Here is a 24,065-nt window from a genome sequence, read left to right as displayed (position 1 = left end):
TGACTATGGTTAATCAAAACTGAAATCTAAAAAAAAAAAAAAAAAAAAAAAAAAAAAGGAATTAGTATATACAGAGTCCTGTTGTTTGTCTGCACAATCCCTAACATATAGAAATAGACTTCCTTCCAATAACTTGCTTTTGGGCCCAGCTTTGCACTCGTGGCATGGAAAGATTTTGCCCACTTTAAGCTTCAAATCTCACTAAAGCCAGGTTATCATCCTTGCTCACCTTCTTCAGAGAGATTGTTCTCTTTAGTCTCTTGGTCCATCTGTCGACACCACCCTTCCAACCTTTCTGTCTCTGCCTGCAGTAGCTTCTGAAACCAGTACCCATCCCTTCGGCAAGCTCCCGGCTGTGTTGGTTCTGATGTAGTGTTGGTGGATGTTTCAAGCCAAGGATCAGGAGGAGGGAGAGAGGAAGGTTCCAGGGCTGGGTCATTGCTATCTCCATAGGAGAGGTTTTTCTTGCTCTCAGAGGGCATGGCTGCTTGCCTCGTGTTAGCATCAAGGTTGTTGGAGTTGTTGCAGGGGGAACAATCAGCAAGGTTTCTTTCAGATGATTTACAGGTAGAATTATTCAGGTCTAGAGAGTCAGAATCTGTATCCTGTTTGTTGGACATGCTGTGAGAGTGGCTGTTGCTATAAAATGAAAGAAGGTCAAGAGACAATCAGGAAAAGCAACCCTTACAGAAGGGACTGGATCCATTCCCCAGCACACAGAGACAACAATATGTATTTGTTTATGTGTCTGCAGCTGAACTGCATTTCCTTGCCCATCTTTCCCTGCACACAAATACACACACCATACATGCAGACAGACGAAATTATAAGGTTGCCTGCTTACTGCAGTAGGCCATCCAAACAAAAACCGGCACGCATCTATAATTACATCTCCTGTTCTATTGTTCAGTTCAGACTTCCAATGATTCTCTTACATGACTAAGCCTCTTTGTTTTGGTGAGAGCACTTGCTGTTGAGAAAGGGTTTGGGGGATCACCACTACCCAAACGGTGATTTGGAATAGGAAAAAAGAAACTAAACTATAAATTGGGAGATTGCAACTGCATGGTTTTTTTTTTCCTTTAAAAAAAAAAAAACCTGTGTCTTCCACTTACCGCCACTCGTCCTCTACCTGTACCCCGATGGACTGGAATTTGGTGGCTGATGGAGGGAGCTCCTCTTTTGCCACTGGTTGAAGGCAGTCAACCTTATTAACAAAAAGATACAAACAAAAAAACAAAAACACAAAAACTTGCTGCTAGAATTCACATTAGAAGGGGAGAGGCATGCATGCACACAAACACACACATAGTGATCATGCAGACACCACACATCAAAAGGCAGCAAAACTGTTTTGTTAAGATCAGGAAGAATCTGCAATGGAGCCAATCAGATATTTAATGCCCAACACTGACTCAGAGTGACTAAAAGTTCTGAATGGGGGTGGGGGAAAAAAGAAGGAAAATTAGGCTTATGGCTCTGTAGCTAAAGTTACACTGTCCTATTAAGAAATAATGTTAAAAGGCAGTTTTCATTCATTTTCAGTTCTGTTTACTAGGTTAATTTTTAACTGAACAATTAGCTACCCATAATTCAAAATTCTGTATTTAAAAGTCAAAGGTGAAATATACTGTTAAATAAAATGATCTAAAAGAAATGTTATAAGTATGAGAACAGAAAATTTATAGGTATGAGAACAGAAATGCAACCAAGGCAGATTACTGATATCTATATATCTATAGATATCTAATGTATCTACAGTATTTATTTTAATACGAGCTGAATTTAGAGTCAAGCTTTATCATTGCACTAAGACATAACTTCTAGTCATGCTAGGTGGTGGTGGTCCTAGTTTCATGGCAGTTAATTCTGTAGACACCCCAGGCTGCTCAATCCCATGTGAAATCTATCTCTGTTCACTATTAATACTATTATAGGATTTCTGTTTGCGTCCTCATCCTTCTAAAGCAGTGTTCCTCAACCTTTCCGGGTTTGCGGACCGGTGGGTGGGGGGGGAGAGAAGATGATTCCATGTGAGGGGAGGGCAAGCATGCTCGCAGCTCCATTTACACAAGAATGGAGCTCTGCATGTGCGCTTGCACGCTATTTCTGCGGCCTGGTTCTAAACAGGCCGTGGCCCGGTACTAGGCTGTGGCCCAGAAGTTGGGAACTCCTGTTCTAAAGGGCTGCTACTGTATCAGGAAAATGTTATCACAAAACCTCCTATAAAATAGCAAGTATTAATTTATTAAACAATCCCAAATTAATCCTCTTTTTGTTGCTGGATACAGATAGTCCTTGACTTATGACCACAATTGGGACCAGAATTTTGGTTGCTAAGCAATGGAAATTTAAGGTTGTTAAGTGAGTTGTGTTTGAATGTATGACCTTTTTTGCCACTGTTAAGTAAATCACTGCAGTTGTTAAGTGAATCACATGGTCGTTTATCAAATCTGACTTCCCTCATTAACTTTGTCAGAAGCAGACTGGGAAGATGCAAATGATGCTCACATGACCTCTGGACCTGGCAACTCTTCATAAATATATTGGTTGCCAAGCATCTGGATTTTGATCACACAAGGATACTGTGATGGTCATAAGTGCGAGGACTGGTCCTAAGTAACTTTTTTTAGTGCTGTTGTAACTCTGAATGATCCCTAAATGAATGGTTTTAAGTCAAGGACTACCTGTAGCATAACATTCTTACCATGTTCATTAGATTGCCCAGAAATTTCCATGGTGTTAAATGGCCACATTCGTTATAAAATATAAGTAGTGATTATTTGATAGAAAGCTATATCAGACATGGCAGAATGCTATGCTTAACAGTTTCAATAGTTATGTAAAATATCTTTTTCAAAATTCCTGTATTAGAATATCTGCAAAGGCAAAGCCCAAACTAAGTGACATTTTATTGTCTGTCAAGCAACAAGCATCTGATGATATTCATGATGTGAAAAGGAGAATAACTGGATTTATTTTAAATATCTTTTGTCAGAAGCAGGCTGATTAGATTTTGTAAAGCACATGCGTTCTCTCTACAGCAATTTGAGAGAGCTAAAATGAAAGTCACATGCATATAGACACCTTTGATTCCCAAGCTTCCTTTTGTGACCATTTCTTCAATCAAAAAGGAAGGCTAAATACTTGGTTGGTCATCAGTTTATTTAACATCAATTTTTTATCTCAGGGCACACAAATGGGCATTTATTTCCAAATACGATGCTTTTCCATGCTTTCATGTAGTCTAATTAGTAGGGAAATTTCCTAAAAGCCTCATCAGGATGTTATGCTTGCTTCCTCTCCTGCTTTAGAGTTCCATTATTCTATGGCAGGGGTGGGAACTATGGCTCCTTTATGACTTGTTCCCCACCTCTGTTCTATGGCCATAGTTCCCCACCTCTGTTCTATGGCCTATTATCTTATTCTGGAGAAGCATGGCCAAACTTTATGGCAGCAATGCTCAAATAAAATAATTCTCTGCGTTTTACATTTACCATATCAATTCAGAGATATATCTGAACAACTACATGCCTTTGCTAATGATTCCATGTGTACTTTGACCAAAAATTATCTACCTTTGTTTTTTCCCAAGCTAAATCTCTGCAAATTTTTACAAATTACTTCAACAACCTTAATTATCACTGACAATTGTAGGAAACGTAAGTAATTTAGAGATTACTTCTGTTTAGAAATACCTTAAGGGATGAGCTTAATTCTACCTGCTGCTTTGTCTGTGACATCCTATACATCAGAATGGGTATGGTGATTTATTCCACCTAGGCATGGTGATCCAAAGGGAATATATCAGAATGAAACAATTTCCTCAAATACAGAGCTTGCACATTTTTTTTCGAATCTTTGTGTTGCTTAATTTATCCAATGGCATTTTTTCTCAAATGTGTCCCCCCCACCCAGGATTTTATAAAGCCAAATCACTCTAGAAGCATGCAGTAGCATCGACCCCAGTGCAGTTAAACAGGTATGCACATTTAGAGAAATGTTACAGTAAAATCATCTTCTAGTACTAATGAAAACAAACAGGTCCATACTTGTATTCCTATAGATGACAGCTTCCTTTTGGGGATGTTCTCCACCTTTGGTTCTTCGTTAGTCAACGTTCCTTTGTCACTCTTCAAAGATGCATTTTTCTGAGGTAACTCAGGAGGCTCATTGGCTGGAGTGGTGATGTTTCCTCTTGTTACGCTAGGTGGCCTATTACTGTCTAAGCTATCTGAAGAATTGCTCAGTCCCGACTGGCTGTTGACTTCACTCTTGTGGTCCTGGTTGTCCAGGTAGTTGTCTTGTGCCGATTCAGTGCTGCTCTGCACCGTGACAGAGATGAATGGCTTTGAGGTGGTCCGAGGTGGGACTGGTGGTGGCGTCTTTTTATAGCCCACTAGGCATGCCGAACCTGTGACAGTGGAAGCAAGGAAGTGTGAAGGGATAGGAGGGTCGTGGAAGAAAGAAAAAAAAGCAGCAAAAAGATCTAGTGAATAGAGAGCAAATGCAAATCTCTGTATTAAGAGAAGCTCATAAGCACCACTGCAAAATGCCCCAGTCTAACCAGCAACAAAGCACACAGCAGCCCAAACAAAGCACGCTATTAGCCAGCACTACCTTGTTGTGAAAATCAAGGGGAACATTATAACACAGACTGGAAAATAATGAAAGAAATGAAGAACGCCCTTCTAGAAAGCTATAGAGCAAGATTAAGTTGCTACAGAGCCACCTTGGCAGCCTGCAGTTTTAATTTTGTATTTAAGCTTCTGGTTAGGCCACCCTCTTGGTATTTGAAAGGATCAGTTGACAGCCTCAGTATCTTGACTAACTGATACACCTAAAAAAAGGAAAAATGCCACAAAAGGATTCTGTCAGGAAATATACATATTCTTCATGATTTTGTTAGAGCTTTAATACACAATAATTTTATTTATTAACAAAATCATGAAGAAAAGCATACAATTTGATCAAAGGTGCCTAAATGTTTGTATACAGCTGTACATGTTGGCTACTTTCTTTTAATTCATATAGAATTTTAATTTTCAAGCATTTCCCCCCAGAAAATAGCATCTTGGAAGTTGGCATTTCCTATGAGTAACTATCAAATAATTCCAGACAAGCATTTGTTCCCTTTAATCTTGCCCAATACCAAATCGCTTGCTGAAAGTGAGCCAAGATTCTTTTTTTTAATGGTTTTTTTTAGGTACTGTACTTTTTGGCAAGATCCCATTTTAATAAATCAACACAAGAGCCAAGAACTATTTTTCATATGTATCTTTTTTCTTTTCCCCCTAAGATTTATTTTCGAACACTACAGTTTATATTTTTAGGGTTTTAATATTTTGGAGAATTTTATTGTAGCAGATTTTTAAATGATTTTATTGTGGCAGAGAACAACAATTATGGTGAAAGATCTCTCTGTTGAAAGGATAACAACAGTGTTGACATTTTGGAACCCAAAGTGCCAGCATATATATTTATGAGTTTTTAACGTATTTACTAAGAAAAACTGAACTGAAATCAAATGCATTTCTCACTGTTTGAAAAGAAAGGTAAGTATACATGTTCTGATGCAAAATGGAACAACTGTTTATGGGGCCCGAAGTATCCTAAGCCAGCTTGAATAAACTGACCAGTATTACTCAGTTCTACCCAGTATAAGGCCTCCTGTCTATAAAAGATTGTCTTTAACCCCAATGTTAAGTGGAAAACCTGGATTAAAAAGTCCACATACGTTCCAATATTCCATCTTCATGATTCACAATAATTTGTTCCTACACTTTCAGTGTTTTAAAAAATTGTAACTTTATATTAAGGATCTTATACTTCCAGTAAATATACCTACAAGAGAAATCTATCTTGTGATATCTACATATACAGGAGTTATGGGGGTGAGGGGTAGGGATGGGGAACAAAGATGGTTTCTGAAGTGTTGACACATGTGTATTCATAAGGTGACCAACCGTCCTCCTTTTGGGAGGACAGTCCTCCTTTTTTGAGTTCTGTCCTCCCTCAAAAAGTGTCCTCCTAAATGTCCTCCTTTTTCATATACTGTCCTCCTTTTGGTAGGACAGTCCTCCTTTTGTGAGTTCTGTCCTCCCTCGAAAATGTCCTCCTAAATGTCCTCTTTTTCTATATTTGAAGACTAATCTGCAGGGCTTTTTTTCCCTCATAGAACGCCCAGAAGACGTTCCGGGACCTTTTTTTGATGTTTTTTTTCAACTTTTGCCTGAGCTGTGCTACTCCCCCTATTGGCTTTCGAAAGCCAATAGGAATTGCTGCTGAGCGCTCCAAAACACCCAGGCGGCAAACTTTGCACGTGCAAGTTGCAGGAACTTTGCACTCCTCACTGCTACCCAACTATACCATCTCTTACTTAGTTCTGCAGATAGCTGGAGGAGACTGGAGCGGTAAGTTTCTCTTGATCTTCCCTGTTCAGTTTTACACGGGGATGCACAGGGTAGGCGGTGGTGCTGGGGGGTGGCTGCAGGGCCGGAGCCAGCACGGCTGGTGCTTTGCAAGCCGCGGGGCCGGCTCTACGGGGATGCACAGGGTGGGCAGTGGTGCTGGGGGGCAGCTGGGGGGACAGCTGCAGGGCCGGAGCCGGAGCAGCTGGTGCTTTGCCTTTGCGAGCTGTGGGGCCGGCTCTACGGGGATGCGCAGGGTGAGGGGTGGTGCTGGGGGGCAGCTGGGAGGGGCGGCTGCAGGGCTGGAGCTGGTGCGGCTGGTGCTGTACCTTTGCGAGCCGTGGGGCCGGCTCTACGGGGATGTGCAGGGTTGGCGGTGGTGCTGGGGAGTGGCTCAGGGCCGGAGCTGGCTCAGCTGGTGCTTTGCGGGGCCGGCTCTCCACGGCAGGGCAGCGGTGCTGGCGGAGCGGCTGTGGGCAGGGGCGCGGTGGGCAGTTGACCTTCCATGGGCCGCGCCAGCTGGTGGTCTACGCAGTGCTGACCTGCGCTACCACCACCTCACCCTGCACATCTATGTGGCCATCCTGGAGCACCTGGCTCACAACACCTGCCTCCGCTGCCCATCCCCGCGCAGTCCAGCTGTGTAGATTTTTGGACAAGTGAGAAATCGAGATTGAATGTTGATACTCTAGCTGCAGCACTTGCCATAAAATTCAATATGAAGGATATTTCTTGTTCAGATATTTCCAATATATTGTTAGAAGATGATACATTGACAAAAAATATTCATTCAATGGAAAAGTACTCATTTAAATAATTAATAGGCATGTAAGCATAATTACAATATAAAATGTTATTGTTACAAATGTTTTTATTATGCATTGATCATATTATAGTGTATTCTGTATTATTGTTGCAATAAATACAATGTTTCTTTTATTTACGATATTTTTTTCTTCAATTTATTTGTGTCCTCCTTTTTGTTGTAAAAAAGTTGGTCACCTTAGTATTCAGCACTGGAAAGAGAAAATCTAAAGTAGTTTGTAAATTTACAGCTAATTGTTACAACGCAAAGAAGGACAGATTCATTTAAAAAAAACCAGATAATAAAGCGAATTGATTAAAAGCCAAATCATTCATTGTAGTGAACAAAATACATATAGAAAAAAGCACAATATAAGAAAAAGTAACTTTTTTATCTGTCACTTCTAATTCACTTATCTTTGTTAAGAGTAGCCAATGACTTACAGTTTAATCATGCTCACTTTGGCAGCACATCTACTATTTATTTAATCAAAACCAGCTTGAGATTGTGAATCTACTCCATATAAAAAAAACCCTTGTTGTAATATGACTCCTGATTGCACTTTATAGCCATTCTATTTGCATGTATCCAGCTTTCCAGATACGTTTTCAGTAGTGCTATATTTAATGGATTATACACTTAAAAAATAAACAAACTAGGAAATAATGGACACACGAACTAAGTATCTACTAACTGGGAAAGCTTTGATTAAAATAATTTTAAAATATTAGGATTTTTGCACACTTTGAATTTTGAGAGTATATTTTATGTGTTCTGCTGTGGATGTGGCAATAATAAAACATGCATTTACTGGAAGGCAAACAGTTGAGACTGTTCCTTACCAGCTCCTCCAGTCTCTCTCATTGGTCTCCAATGCTTATTTGTGTTTTTCAAGACAAATGTTAAGGTATTGATTAGGCCTGGGAGATCCAGATTCATGTTCGTGCTATGGAACTAAGTTGATAACTTTGGGCCTGTCATTTTCCCTAAGCCAACTAAATTCACAGGCTTCTTTCTGTGCTGTAAAGATAAAATGAAGGATGATTCTGTGTACACCACTTTGAGTTCCTAGGAAAAGTTGTTAACATAAATCTGTAGCCCAGAAGCTTGTAAATTAAGATAATTTACAAGATAAATTACAATTATAATTTAATTAAGATAGAGTGCCATTGTTTTTTCATCATTTTATTTATTAAGATTTTATGCCACCCATCTTTCTATCCAGAGCGACTCATACTAGCTTCCATGTAAAATAAAATCAGTAAGGTATGGAAGCTGATAATGTGTCATTTGATTCTATGAATTGGGTCTTGCATAATTAGGTATATTTATCAAATTAGATCTAATTCTCAATCATACCCAAGTTTACATATGTCAAATTCATTCACCTTTCATCCTGAAAGATCTCAATGCTTTCATACAACATTCTTTTTCATTTTCTGAAATAGAAGAATGTAAGTAACACATATTCTAAAGTACACTATTTCAAGAATTTCAAACGACGACAAATGAAAATCATTTATCTCAATGATCACACAAAGACACGGTTTATACATCATGCAGCTTAGCCATAATATGATGTGTGTGTGTGTGTGTGTGTGTGTGTGTGTAGGATTGCTCTTGTAAATCTAGCCAACTGTGGTATATTTACCAACTATAATTAAATAAATCATAACATGTAAGCAATATGCGAAGATAACTCAGATAATGTTATTATGTTTTTGCCTTACTGATTAAACAATGAAGCTAATCACAATTATTAGGTAATAAATTCAGTCAAAAATTACCTCAGATTGCTAACATGTGTTTGATATCAATGATATCTCTGGGATAAAATATATGTCTGCTGGTGATAAATTTCCTAAATTTTCGCAGCACAAAACAAAGAATATAATGTGCAAATTATTTAAAATGAAAACAAAGACCATTAAAATAGGTTACACGGCAGTTCACATGGGCAGCTATTCATTTTTTTTTTTTAGGGAAACGAACAATATTCTTCATGCTGAATGGATGTGATGGGGGGGCAAGGGGGGTCCAAGCATTTTTATGTGAACCATACAATGAACCCACAACCATACGCTGTGATTCCTGCTATCTTCCAGTGATGTTAGGCATTCCTTTCTCTGCTTGCTGTTTCTTTCTAAGCAAACACAAGTATTTGAAGAACAATGACTCACTTTAAACAGAAGTGCCAAATATAGGCAACTATTATAGCTAAGGATATAAAGCTGTAATTCTTTCTTATTAATCCACACTTTAATCCAAAATCTATTTTTATCATGTGTGGTTATTGTTGTTTCACACATAATTTGCCAACATGGAATAAACAGATAGTTTCTTATTTAAATAATGCAACACAGTTACTGAAAACACTTGGAAATTATATTAATCGCTCAGTGACTACTGGCCCCAACCCAGAGTTTTTCTGACAACAGTTCAGAAGCAGTTTCCCACTGCCTTATATTGAAGTATTTTGACTTCCTGATCTAATCTAGGCCCAGTACAAACTCAAAAGATACTGGAGCCTTAGGTATAAAACTGAAAGTACAGATTCTATGTGATTCAATAAAAAATTTTGAAATCTATTTCAGAATGCATGAATGAATGAGATTTGGTTTAGATTTTGAGGAGCCTTCACATGATACACTCTTAAAATAATCCTTCACTCATCACTAGGACCAAAGAAATGAATGTAATTTTCTAAATTTAGATGGTGGTAGTTTTCATCTACTTCAGATGAAAACCTGCAATTCCCAGCTAAGCAGTGTGTCTGATTCTCTAATTACCTGCCATTATCAATACTAAGCAGAATTGGTTCAAATCCTTCTTGATCGTCTCTAATGATTTGTAATCTGCAAAGTTTTTTGTAATGGGTCAGAAGGAAATTTTTGTTTCCCAAGCTAGGTAAGAAACATGTATGAGTGGTAGAGTTTGATCCCAGGCAAAGCTAGAGGAAAAGCACCCAATCCTGATGTTTATAATACTTTAGTCTTAAAAAGGAAGAAATCTAATCAGTACATAGTGCAAGATATTTCTATTTCGCATCAGAAAGTGAAGCAGTTTCAGTAAGAGTGAGAACATACCAATACATTTCAATGAAGAGCATAAGAAGATATAGAAAGCAAAGTTTAACTCATCAGAATATATTCTTGGTGCCTGCTAATGGAATGAAATTGATCAATAATTCCTTTGAAACATCTCTAAATCTAATCTATGGTTCTAAAAGTTTGGTCTTGCCTTTTCACTGCACAATTCATTTAGAAGCCGTCTTTCACAATAAAACTCTCCCAATGTTAACAATACATGTCAAACCATTAAAATAAAATTAAAGCAATTAAAAAGTTAACAATTAAACAGAGGACCAGTAAACAAGGAGTTATAGATTCAAATCTTTCTCTGAAACTCTCTTTCTTCTCAGAGAGAACATAGATTTTTCTATGTAGTTACTGTTTGAGGTTATGGAATTTTTATATTTATTTTATGTTATAAGAAACGGCTTCTCATCATAAGATTTATCTCTGTGGCCCGGAAATAACAATAACTACAACAAAGGAACAAGAGTATAGAGATAGTGACTTAGTAGTTAACATGTTTTACTAGGACTGAGGAATTTCAAATTTAAATTCCCACTCAGATATGATCATGGATTGGTACCTATCAGATTACCTACTTTATGGAATGTCTATGATGACAACAGACTGTGGGAAAACCATGAACCTGGAGGTAGAACAGAACATACACACAGCCCTTTCTAGACTAAGCTAATCTAAATCAGAAAATAAAATATAAAAATTAAATTAAAGGCTAAGATGATGTGGCCTACAAACTGGTAAATAAAATAAATGGGTTACTGTTTAAAGTGCAACAAAACAAATATAATTGCAGAAAACAAGTTTAAAAAGGAAACCCTCAGAATTATAAGCTAATCAAAACCACACTGCACTTGTTTAATCACCTATCCATTGAGGCTGCAATTCAATGAAATGTTCATCAAATATCCCTTTTTTACAAACTGATTTATGATTTCTTCTTTCCCTGACAATCAAAAAAAGAAGTAGGAAACAACAACTAAAAAAGGAGTGGGAGGATATATTCTCTGTTTTTTTTTTAATCTGTTGATTTTTTAAAAAAGAAAGAAATGCTTCAGAGGTGAAGGTCAACATTAGCAAAAGTCTTTATTATTCTTTAAATTGCAAGCAAAACAAACAGATCTAACTCTTTTTCCATCACTGGTTACAGATACCAATGATTATTTAATTTATAGCACCAGTAAACTTTTTCCCAACTATGATTCACCCTAAACACAAGATCAGAGAATCCTTTTCTGGATGCTTTGAGATAAAAACTGCTGGAGCGACTAAAACAGTTACCAGCAGGCTATAAATTCTCACTCATCGATCCTGTCTAATCAGTTCTAGGAAAAGTCATTAATGCATGTTCTATTTACACCTTGCTACATTCTGAAGTATAGTATAGTCCGAAAGTCTGCAACTTGTGTACAGTCATACACATTTATAAGGACTATGCAATTATATTTTCTGCCTTTAAGTCACTGCTTTCTCAATCTTTTAACTTTTAAATGTTGCTCTATATTAAAAAAATAAAATAAAATGTAATTCTGTCCTGATAACAGGAAGCTAAAGAGCTATGTAGAAGCCTAAGTCATAAACTCAGTTCTCACATTATCATCTCAATCCCTGCTTTTCACCCAAGCAATGTCCATATAGCATGAAGTCAAACACCACTTTTCTCAAAAGAAAAAGCACATTACCTCAAGAAGTCAAACTAAATCTGTTGTTCTAGTGAGTGCTACTTTATTGAATATCCTTGATTTTTATTTATATTTAGTTGTTTTACATGGTTGTTGTACAATATTTTAATTGTTGGTTTTATTATATGCTGTCCAGAGTTATTTGTATCAGATGGACAGCCATATTAATTTGATACATAAACAAATAGATCCATATTTTACAGAAAACTTGGTAATATCAAATTCTAGGTACTGTATTTTAAAATATTTCCAGTTTACAAGCAGCCAAAGTTTTAAAAACAAGGCTAGAATGTTTGGGAAACTAAAGCCTAAGAATAATTAATCTAAGCACCAATACAAAATTGCCTGTTTTGACCTTAGTGATGTTCAAAGATACAATAAAAAAGTATTTTTGAATAGCATGGTTATGATCATATATCCCCATAGCTCTATTTTCAATAAGCAACATTATGCAGAGGGGAGAAAGGAGTAAGACAATGTATGCCAAAGTAATTAACGCATGAGATAAGAAAAGAAAACATAGCTAACACTACGTAGTTTACATCAACACTGTTCACTGTATCTTTTCATATCCCTTCTATACTTGCAAACTAACTTTATTTTCACCATGCCCGTACACCACTTCATACATTGCCTTTGTTCTTTAAACTTATTTAACACTCTCCTTTTCCAAAATCTTACCAATTCCATCCATCCACATTTTAGTTATCATTTCCCTATCAAGTCATTTATTCTTTCTTCAGATTTGCAGTTTGATCCCTCTTCTTTCTCTTTCTATATAACAACCATCACAATGTACTTCTGAACTAGCCATTCAATCCATGTTGATTCAGCACACGTTCATTCTAGATTCTATTTATTTTTTTCATCAAACAAACTTTTGGCAAACACCCCCATTCTCATTTCCATTTAATAAAGCATACTCTTATGCAAATTTTTATTGTTTTCAATAAATATTCATTTGCAAAAAATCACAAAGCCTTTGCATTTTTACCAGCACTTTCACATTTCGAAATTTCTCTATTCAACTCCCTTTTTTTAGTCAACATTTATCTATGGTATACAAATTCACTAACTTCCTCTAGTTTTTCACTGTTTATCTATATACCAAAATAATTTACTCCATTTTTCTTGTCAACCATGGGTTTTCATATATTAATTTTCACATTCATATTTCTTGTTACATCATATAGTATTCTTTAGCTACTTATTCAACAAGCCATCATAAGCTGCATAAAAACATATACATTCACATTCCTAGCCAACATGTCTTTTTAGTACTGAACCATTTGCTAAGCATTCCATTTATTCTCATTCATGATTTATTTTCATCATATACAGCTTTTAACATCATTAGCAAAGAACCTTCAATTCCACATTTGTGCAAAATATTTTTTATTCAAGCCTATTGTCTTGATCATGTGTGTTTTCTAAATCAACAAATGTACAATGAACTTTCTCATAGTCACACATTTTCAATTACATTGGCTTTCAAAATAGACTCTAAATTAAATATTTAATTTAATTTATACAGCTATCCATCTCATATACAGTATGTAAGATCCAAGTTTGAAAAGAAGTACACATAACTGGGGTAAAAAATTGGGTTTTAGTTGCATTACTAGCCAAGGAATCCGGCACAGATACTAGAAAGGGGTAGTCTATTCAATATCTTCTCCCTAATTTAAAAAAAAAGTTAAGTGAAAGCATAATTAATCCAGCCTTTATTGAGACTATGTTTGCATACCATGTTAAGTTATAATGTGATGTGGTCTGTCTTTATTTAGCATATAGTATGAAATTGGATAATATGACATATTCACTAGGCTATGTGGAGAGCCAGAATCAAAGGAATAATCTGATTCAGAAAAAAACGTAAGTGTACTTGTCAGGAACCGAGTTAAATTAAACTTGTCTTTTCCTAGGCTCACATGGCTGCCTACTACACCTGATGCAAAAACTCAGGAAAGGGTGTATTTAGTTTAAGGTATTCCTGACAGGTGGTACATATACAAGACTCTCCTAATCCCTAGCATCCAAATACCTGCAAAGCTCTAATAGTTATTAAGCAATAACTAAAAATTGCTTAGCATGACATGTAAACCAAGTCACAGTCTAACTGGAAGCAACAGGATAGCTTTGAAAGAACATAAGAAAAAGTGACAGCAAAAGCAGAGGGTCTTTTGTGTTATTACTTGTTATTCAGAAATTATGAGCTTTGAGAATGCTGGGATCTTTTCTTCACCATTGGAAGAAAGGATGAAAAGATGTTATGAATCAATCTGAGCAGGGTATTTCTTTAATCGCGAATAAACTCCTCTTTTTCAGTTCTTCTGATCTCTTTGATATATTCCAGTGGGAATAATTCAGCCACCCAAGCAGAACATACTGCATTTGTTATTTCTTATGCTCAATAGGAAATGTGGCTGAGAGCTAAGATTCTAACCTGAAAAATCTGTTGGAAAGCTGGGAGAGATAGTATAATCCATCAATAACCCACTGTGCTTTATCTGCTTTTAAGTTGCATAGGGGAGAAACTGAGCTGAAATGTCTCAAAGAATCAAAACTAGCATGTCAAACAATTTTTCCCCCAATGATGTATTTGCAATGTGCAGAACATTTTTATATTTTATTCACCAAGGCAAACTATATGAGGATTCTCTTTTATGCTATCCCACAACCACCATCATGCAAGGAAGGTTGGGCAGAGACAGTGACTAGACCAAAGTTTCCAATATATTTCTGTGGTTCAAAATGGATTTCAAATGAAGTCTTCCCAACTCTGTATCATACTGGAAATTCCTACCAGCTTTCTGAAGAACTGAAGACACTTAATACCTCAAGGCTTCCAACTGCAATTCATGTCTTAATATAAAATACAACAAAGTGCACATTATTCTAGAAAATCCAGTTCAAACATAAATGTTTAGGAGTTGCTCAATCTTGCCTATGGCAACACTTACAGTAGCATTTCATACAGTCATCCAAACTTCTGATTAATATTGTATTAGCACAGAGTGTGGCAATTATGAGATTTTAATTGCTAGTTTTGGGGCAAGAGAAGTCTTCATTTAATATACTAAAGTTGCAACACTATATATAGGCAGTCCTTGATTTATGACCACAACTGAGCCCAAAATTTCCCTTGCTAAGCAAGACATTTATTAAGTGAGTTTTGCCCGATTTTATGAACTATTTTGCTACAATTATTAAGTGAATCACTGCAGTTGTTAAGTTAGTAACACGGTTGTTACGTGAATCTGGCTTCCTCATTCATGTTGCTTGTCAGAAAGCTGCAAAAAAAGATCACATGACCTTGGGAAACTGCAACTGTCATAAATCTATGCCAGTTGCCAAGTGATAATGTGACCATGGGGATGCTGCAATGGTTGTAAGTATGAAAAACAATCTTAAGTCACCTTTTTTAGTGCCACTATAACTTTAATAGACACTAAACTAGACATGTCAAACTCGCGATGTCACGTGACGCCGCACAACGTATCGGAGCTTTTTTGCCATTGCTGGCAATGAGGGGCGTGGTTTCCTGATGACACGTCCAGCCTGCAGGCCGGCAGTTTGACACCCCTGCACTAAACAAATGGTTGTAAGTCAAGGATTACCACTGGAGCTTAGGTGTAAATAAGCACATACAGAAGAATACAGCATACAGACATAAAATGGCTGAAAAGTGGCTTTCTGAACAATGCATACATATAGCACTGGCAGTACCGTACTACAGCAAATTTTAATCCCTAAGACTGATACTTTTCCTGCTACATTCCATTTCTATTTAGAGAAAAAGATCGTTTTTTTAATGATCAGAACTCAAAGATTTGTAGCTTTTACAAAAACAATTTACAATTTTCTACAAAAATTGTAGCTTTTCCAGAATCACCTCACATAGGTTTGTAGGCATATACCTCAAACTGAAATGCTCCCACATGCAATTATTAAAGTCTGCATTAACTAATACTTCAGTAACACCTTGCAGCTATACTGTAGGTATTTGGAAAAGATGTTTTATCCAAGTAAGAAGCTAGGATATCTTGCCTTAATAGACCCCCATCAACACAGATCTTTTGGAAATATTTATGACAGCCTTTCCCATCCTGGGCCCCTTCTAGTTTTCTTCATTTCAGCTCTCTCCAAATTCCCCAGCTAGAATGAGTGTTGCTGGAGTTTGGGAAACTAAAATCCCCACACATGGAGGATCATCAGTTTTAGGATATTATAAGACTTCAGTCAAATGTGATACATTCATAATTAAGCAAACCTTGGCATAACATGACAGTTGCTGAGTCAGTATTAATAGCTTTCTTTAGGGTAATAGATTTTTCCTAATTTGAGATTTGCAGATGGCAAGAGGCCAGGGAACGCTATTACACAATGGAATGTTTTGAAGCAATAGACCCTTGTTGCTTTATAGAAGGCAGACCACATGCTCAGCCTTGTATCCCATCTGATCCATATAAATACACTGAATGCCTTGTACGTAGTAGAGAAATATCTAGCAAGGAATATACAAATCACACATGCCAAACAGATTGTCAATGACACTTTATAAAGCCACATTGTACTCATTTCGATGAAAAAAACACAACAATCCACAAATGACTGATTGTGTAAACATCTTGTGGCCCCCCCCGCTTTATTTTATGAAATCATCACTATTCTTGCATGGCTCTCTATAATAAGCACAAGATATATGAAATTGCACAGTAATTGATCAGTAATATACACTGAGTAATAGTACAAGAAAGAAATCTGTTTTCTTAAATGGTCATAGCTTAATAGGAGGTTGCAGATTTGGTCAAAGAGATAAAAATATTTTTTTCCCCCCAAGAATTCCCATGTCTTTAAGTATCTTTCAAAATCAAGCAGCATCAAACCAATCACATCTTTACTGTCTTGCACTACTTTGCCCTTAAGAATGTTATTTGCTTACAGGCTTTAGACAAGGGAGTTTATATAGAAGTCAGAATTAATTTATGTATGTGCTTTCTGGATCAAGAATGTTTAATAACACAGTAACAGTTTTAGAGCTGGACAACATGCAGTACATAACTGTAGCTGTATTTGAAAAACTGACACTAAACTGTCAAAGGTTGGTAGCAAGACAAATGTTTCTACTGCCTCAGCCAATTTAAAGAACCCAGTTAACACTGAATGGAAATTGAATGGAAAGCCCATTTCCTTAGTGCAAAATTCCGGAAACAATTCTGTGCCTTTTTTTTTCTTCATTTCAAAGGCTTCTCAGAACCCCCCCTTCCCCCTTTTCTGGGATAATGGGATTTGACTTGGCCATTATGAATTTGGACTTAACTTTTTGAATTCTGAATTCTGAATTCCCAGCAAAAGAAAAATAAAGCTTGCTAGAATGTAATGTTTAATCCAGGTTTTCTTTGAGAAATGAGAAGAAGGTATGCATGTTATATTCACCATTTTCCACGGCCCAGCACAAACTAATTTGATGAAACTGCAGTCGTTCCAAGCTTAGTTATAGAGGTGTGTACTAATACTTTTTGAAATTCAAGCTGAGAAGCAGCACGGAACAGAACTTGTTACACACTGCTTAAGCTGACACACCTTGTTACTTCATGTTTAAATGTTAAGTAGGCTAACTCCCTCTATTCCTTTAGAATAGCTTTTTCCGACTTCACACTCTCCACATATGTTTGGACATAACAGCTGCGAACACTAAGAAATATGGTAACAGCATATTCAGAGGACCCCCACTTAGACAGTCTATCTGTAGGTTGGAATGCTGAGTTCAATAACTATTCTTAAAAAAATCATCTATTTTCCCCTACTGGAGATTTAAACAAAAAACAAAAAACATAGTACACATACCAAGATGTCTGTTCCAGAGTTACTAAAGTTCTCTAGCATTCCAAACACATTGTTGATCAAGCTGTTCATTTGACTAAAATCAAAATAATCTCTAAAATTAAAACCACAATGTAAACTAAAACAAGCAAATTAAAAAAAAAGCCTATGGTGGTGGTGATGAACATCTATTTTGATACTTGGTGAAACAAAAAAACAAGATTTAATCAAACTACACTATCATAAAGCCTGGACAATTGAAGTGAAGCTCACCTGATCTGTGAATTTACTGAAGTCAGACACTCAAGGCAGGAAAGAAAAGTCTACAAAACTTGAGCTATGTAAACAGGTATCCTGGTATCTCCAAGGTAACCATTAGTTAACACAGTAACATAATAATGAGGCTCCCATGAACAGTTGTGATGTTTCTTTTAAAAAAGGGGGGGAGGGGAAAATAGATGCTTGCTATTTTGCTCTAAGCTTATCAGAAACTAGAAGCCTCCCCCCTCCAAACAAATAAATAAAAATTTAAAAAGTAACAACATTCATATTTCAGATACCATTTCCATGACTGAGAAAAATGCAGTTACCAAGTGAATTATAGATGTTTCTTCATTGCTTTGGGGATAAGGAGTTTAGCTGATTCCCAAAGCCTACAAGGCCTGTTGTCTAATCCATTCCCAGTGGGATGACATGCTATGGCACATTCGTTGTGGCTGGCAAGAAATGTCTGTTTCTGCCAACAGTTGTTCCTCCATGGCAATCAGCCTACCATGCCTGAATTGAAGGGTTTTAAATGCAGCTTATACTCTGAATGACAAGCACTCATCTAGATATTCTCCACAATATGACATGGACTGAACAACTTTTTTTCTGGCCAGAGTTGCACTTAATTTATTGGAAGCTTCCAAGAATCTGCAGATGATGGCTCTGGAAAGACACCTCTCCCTCTGTCCCCTTTCTGAATGCTTGGAAGGAGGCAAAAGTCTATTAACCTCCTCTGAATACATCTGTTTGCCTCATTTGAGAACAAATGTAGTTGAAAAATAGACATTTTGCTGCCTCACTGCAGCAGGGCAATTCTACTATGAGCATGCCAGGGTTACCAAACAGAGGATGTATATGACCTGTGGGTTGCTGACCCCTTATTTAAGGTAACAACTGTTCCAAGGGAATTATCTCATAATTGCATGATTATACCACATTAGTTTTTAACATCCCATTCTAAGTTGTCCTCCAGCATAATTCATAGTTCAGTTGTAGAATTTTTCCTCTGAAGATTGTATTACCATTTTATGCTGAACTGAACAACCCTGTGACCTCTTGGGTCATCTTTTGAGAGAAGGTAATGCAGTTTGATGTAACCGGATGAACATTAATGGAAATGTTAATAATTTGTCTTGGGTTTGTGTCTCTCTTGTTCACACCAGAAAAGGGCTTGTAAAATATAAGCCATATTAAATTATATTGCAGCATACTCACATTTCAAAACAAATGTGATTTGGGCCATATAGCAGCAAGGCTGTAGCACTTGTTTATAACTCTTTAAAGCAGCTTTGTCCTTTTTTACTAAGGTCATATTACAATTGCAGATTTTAGGAAAAGACACAACTGCTTTAAAGAATTACATACTGTTGCATTTGGGCAACCCTATCTTAAACATACTTGGATATATTTACTGAATACATGTAGTGAAATTAATGGCTAATGATTGAAGTGAATAAATACAATTCTAATATAGGGTTGTTCAGAAAAGTCAATGAAGGTGGCATGTGGAGCAAATAAAGGACATTGAACAACTGAACACATACCTTGGGAACTGGTACACATAATAACTTGTAAAAGATGGGAGAAAATAATAAGCACCTTCTGAAAAATGACTGAAAATTGTGGGTAGCTATATAGAAACATAAGTTACCTTGAGCTCAAAAGACAAAAAAAAAAAAAAAAAAAAAATCAGCTTTAGGCCAATGAAGATTTAAAACAGAGTACGGATGCATTGGAGAGGAGAATTCCCTTAAGACTCCCTTAAGATGAGTTTGGGGTGACTACTTAGACCAGTGTTTCTCAATCTTGGCAACTTTAAGACATGTAGACTTTCATGGCTCACTAGAGAATTCTGGGAGTTGAAGTCCACACATCTTAAAATTGCCAAGGTTGAGTAATACTGACTTAGACACATTAACATACAATTGTAACTGTGAGTTGAAAAGATGGTCCAATAGATTTCTCCTATAACAGCTAGAGCTACAACTGTATGCAAATATCCAGGCCAGCCAAATGGCTGGTACATTCCAAGAAATATAAACTGGGTTCCAGATGGCTGTTGCTTAGCAGCATCCCACATACTTAGTTGCTTAGGGAACAGGTTTCTTGTATTCTCATTAGACAGCTGCCTGCTGGAATTGCCATTCCTGTTTGGGAAGATTTTTCACAGCCTACAACTAAAGCAATGGGTTTAGCCAGAACAAGTTATGGAATAATATTGTAGCTGTAGTAAACTAACAAGAGGATTGCAGTGATCCTTCCAAATCACAAAATGAATTTTAATCCTGGACTGGGGTATGTTCTATTTCATCTCAAAAAGAAAACAGAATGAATTTCCCCACATTTAATTCTTATACAAGCAAGAATGAGCCTATGTCCACCCGTAACAATGCATTACAAAACTGAATTATGCTCTACCAGTAACATACTTGACTGTAATTATAAGATTAATGGTCAATCTACATAGTTATGTTGAATATGTAGCTTGCAGCCAGCCCCTTTAACTCTCAAGTAAACTGAAACTACCATAAATAATAATGGACATTTAACCTTGCCCCAACCGCTTGCTTGTCAAACTTTGCTTTTTCCTTTTGACAGTACCTAGTGAAACTGATCTTGGAAAGCTAAGCAAGATCAGACCTGATTAGTATTTGGATGAGAGATTACAGGGAGATGCTAGAACTATAGGCAAGACTCAGGTGAATGTATCATGGGGTGAATGTATCACGCCAGGTGCAGGTTAGCTACCATATATATATTCCCCCAAACCCATTTTGTAAATTCAGCAGCCAAACTAAATTGGAGCATGTGATCTTTTACATTTTTTTTTGGGAAGATGCAGAGAGGATGAATTATGTCTGTGAAGTTAATGTATCTTTTGAATAATATATGCCTCAAGATGTTAGCATCCAAATCTATTCTTTATTGATTTATCAGATTAAGAGAAGACCCCAACAATCTGCATGTACTTTGTGCTCCCCTCCGTATCTTTCTATTGTAAATTATCATTATTTATTATTCTATCATTTTAATGTTTACCCATTCTTAATGCCTGTAAGATGTCCAGAGTCGCCTGTAGATGAGATAGGCGGCACACAAATCTAATAAATAAAAATAAATTATTAAGTATTGCTTTCTTTCAACCAGTGTGGTGTCCCTATAGGTATCACTAATTAAAAGTATTGCATTTTAGTGACTTGAGTGTGTTTCTTATTTTTTAACATTCTTTACAATTACAATTATTATCTTACTTATAGCAAATACTGTTGTTATACAGCAGTGGCAAATTTATATTGGGTTATGTGTTAAGGGCAATAGCTGATAGAGCTTGTGATTTATAAACCTGTTTCACAAAGAAGCGCAAGAAGAAATATTTTCTATATTAAAGGGGACAATGCTCTTTTCAACATATAATACTTATGAATGACATTTCGTCAACTTTACTATCTTACTCCTTCCTTCCCCAATTTCACACCCCATTGGATATATTGCAAGGGATTACAGGAGTTGCAGTCCAACACATTTGCAGAAACAACTGGAGAAAGTAGCATAGAATCAGGTAGTGTTTGACTGTCAAACTTGGTTTGCTTTCTAAATCTCAAATATTATGGAAAACCATTGTTATATGGAATAACATATAGCAATAATTCCTTAAATTCTATAAGCCAGTTATATAGAGGCATCATTTCCACATGATCTCACTCCAGAAAGACATAAGATCTATGCCCAAATGAAAATACTGGTGCCCATAGTATATAAAAATGACATAGTCTGCTGAATATTTACTGTATAAAGGAAAATGTTAATTAAAAAAAGGAAAAAAAAAGAAAATATTGGTGCCCAAGGAATAGACAAGAGGAGTGGCATCTGCATTTTCCCCACAAAACAGCATACAGGCAAATAATTAAGATAAGGAAGTGGTCAGAAGAAACCATTGAGCGCTAACAACACATTTCTTGTTTTTTTTGTTTTTTCAAAGGAATGAGCAACATAATTTTCCCTTTTTACCCTACGTGAAGCAATGCAGTTTTTCCATTTCTTTATATATTCAGCCCTGTTTTACAAATCAGGCTGCAGGGTTTTCCCATTTTAGACAGGAATAACCAGAAAAAAGTAATGTTCACATTAAAATAAAATTGCTATGGCCTACAAGCACATCATCTGCTAGCCTGTTACCAAGGTAGTTTCACAACCAAATACCTGCCAAACCTAAGTTTTGTTTGCTACTGCTAAAACAGCTGCACTTTTTAGGTATAGGTGGAATCAATTACCTCACAGACTTTCACTGAGAGTGCATGATAGTTGATACTTACAATACAAAATATATACTATCTCATTGAAGGAGATGGAAAGGCTATCAAAATGGCAACTTTCTTTGTTTAGCTCAGAACCTTTCATATATAATTATAAGCACAAGTTGTTTATCTATTGGCAAAAGGATCTAGTTTTCACTAGCCATTTGCACAGACACTGGAAAGCCACCTATTCCGAGAACCCCTTGAAAGGTTACCCTAATTCTATGAGCTATATGTATCATTAAAGAAATAGCATGGGCTGCAGAATATACTATATGTGGATTGGAAGAGTTAGATCAGCATTCCCCATTCTGGTATTTAAGACCAAGTTCTAACATCCTTAGTTGTAGCACTGGCCATGTTGGCTAGGGATTCTGGTTGTTAAAATCCAACACATGTAGAGACAACAAATTGTAAAACTTTAAATACATAGCAGGACTCTCAGAAATACCCTAAAGTGCAACTCTAGTAAAATTTGTAATATTAGTTTCCAGCTCTGTAGAAAATAAATGCATTAATAAGCCACAGCTAGTATACTTTCATACAGCTTTATTCTTCTATGTTTTGCCAAGAATGAAGAATTGCATAAGCAACTGTTTTTATTATTTATGTCATTCTTTAAGGCACGTAGCAAGTCAACTTATTGTACTTACTGCCCTTGAAGAAGTGGAGAATTGCTACGTTTCTGTATTGTATGGAGGCCAAAAACAATAATGTATCAAATACTATTGAAATATAGCCTAACAGATACTAATGTCACTCACAATAAACATTAGCCCAGTGTCAATAAAATGAGTAATAGCATTTTAAAAAAGAACTCAATTAGTTTTAGGCTTTTTTTACATCTTCAGAAAGTAGGCATTTAAATATGCATAAAGATGGAAAGATTTGGCAATATGCACAATAGAGGAATCATTGGTAAAAAATGATGAAACGTGCCGAGATGATTAAATTATTTGATCAGAGAAAAGACAAATTTTATTTATTTTGATGATCAAATTTCTATGATCAAAGACAATTTTATTTATTCACTAAACCAATTTATATAGCCACTCAATTGATATCTGGGTGGCTATATCTATGTTTATTGCTGACTGGAAGGCCCTTATGGGCTTTTTGCATAAAATAAAAAAAAATGAAGGATTTATGGTTTTGATGATTATATAGGATAGATTATAGAAAGAAGACAGTTACATTGTAACTCTAAAGTAAGAGGTAAATTTATAATTGTACTTATAACTGACATGAAGGAGATCAGAAGATACTTCTTTGTAACCTTTTCCCTTTTATTTTTTCCCTTTCTTGCATTTTTAGCTTTATCTTCAATTTCTTTTTTACTTTATTATCACTATGTGTGTACACACACACACTCACAAACACAAATGTAGAAAGTAATTGTATGTATTTAAAAATTAGAAAATTGCAACTGTCTCCAAGAATGAAGCCTAGGATTCTTCACCCAGTGCAAATCCCAGAAGCCATGGCTTCATAAATACTTCAAAGATTCAAAACAATGTCAAAATCAGTTCAATTTAAGGTACATGCAGAGTTATCCTTAAACTTCCTTCTCCTGATTTTATTTTATTTTTTCCTACTTTTTGTCTCTCTGGGTCAAGTCAGCATTTTACAAACACAGGACAGATATTAAATAACATTCCCTTCAATTCTGCACTATCCAATAATAAAAG

At 36.2% G+C, this 24,065-nt stretch overlaps 1 protein-coding gene across 6 annotated transcripts in view; it reads right to left on the bottom strand.

Moving 5' to 3' along the window:
• Positions 1-24,065, bottom strand: part of DLGAP4 (DLG associated protein 4) — a 392,903-nt gene that overhangs the window by 9,997 nt on the left and 358,841 nt on the right. For 4 of the 6 annotated variants that reach the window (XM_039323717.1, XM_039323716.1, XM_039323720.1 and 1 more), the window contains 3 exons: positions 4,053-4,414; positions 1,116-1,207; positions 230-639 (listed from right to left, as the gene is read on the bottom strand). In XM_039323717.1, coding sequence (XP_039179651.1) covers positions 230-639; positions 1,116-1,207; positions 4,053-4,414 — 864 coding nt within the window. Of the gene's footprint in view, positions 1-229; positions 640-1,115; positions 1,208-4,052; positions 4,415-8,603; positions 15,144-24,065 lie in introns of those variants that run through there. The other 2 variants (XM_039323718.1, XM_039323721.1) reach the window with 2 other exon arrangements.

Source organism: Crotalus tigris, unplaced genomic scaffold (genome assembly GCF_016545835.1).
Source record: "Crotalus tigris isolate CLP2741 ecotype Arizona unplaced genomic scaffold, ASM1654583v1 scf7180000024281.4978605, whole genome shotgun sequence".
Taxonomy (NCBI): Eukaryota; Metazoa; Chordata; class Lepidosauria; order Squamata; family Viperidae; genus Crotalus; species Crotalus tigris.
Note: the sequence above shows the minus strand (reverse complement) of the source record. Positions and strands in the feature narration are given on the sequence as shown.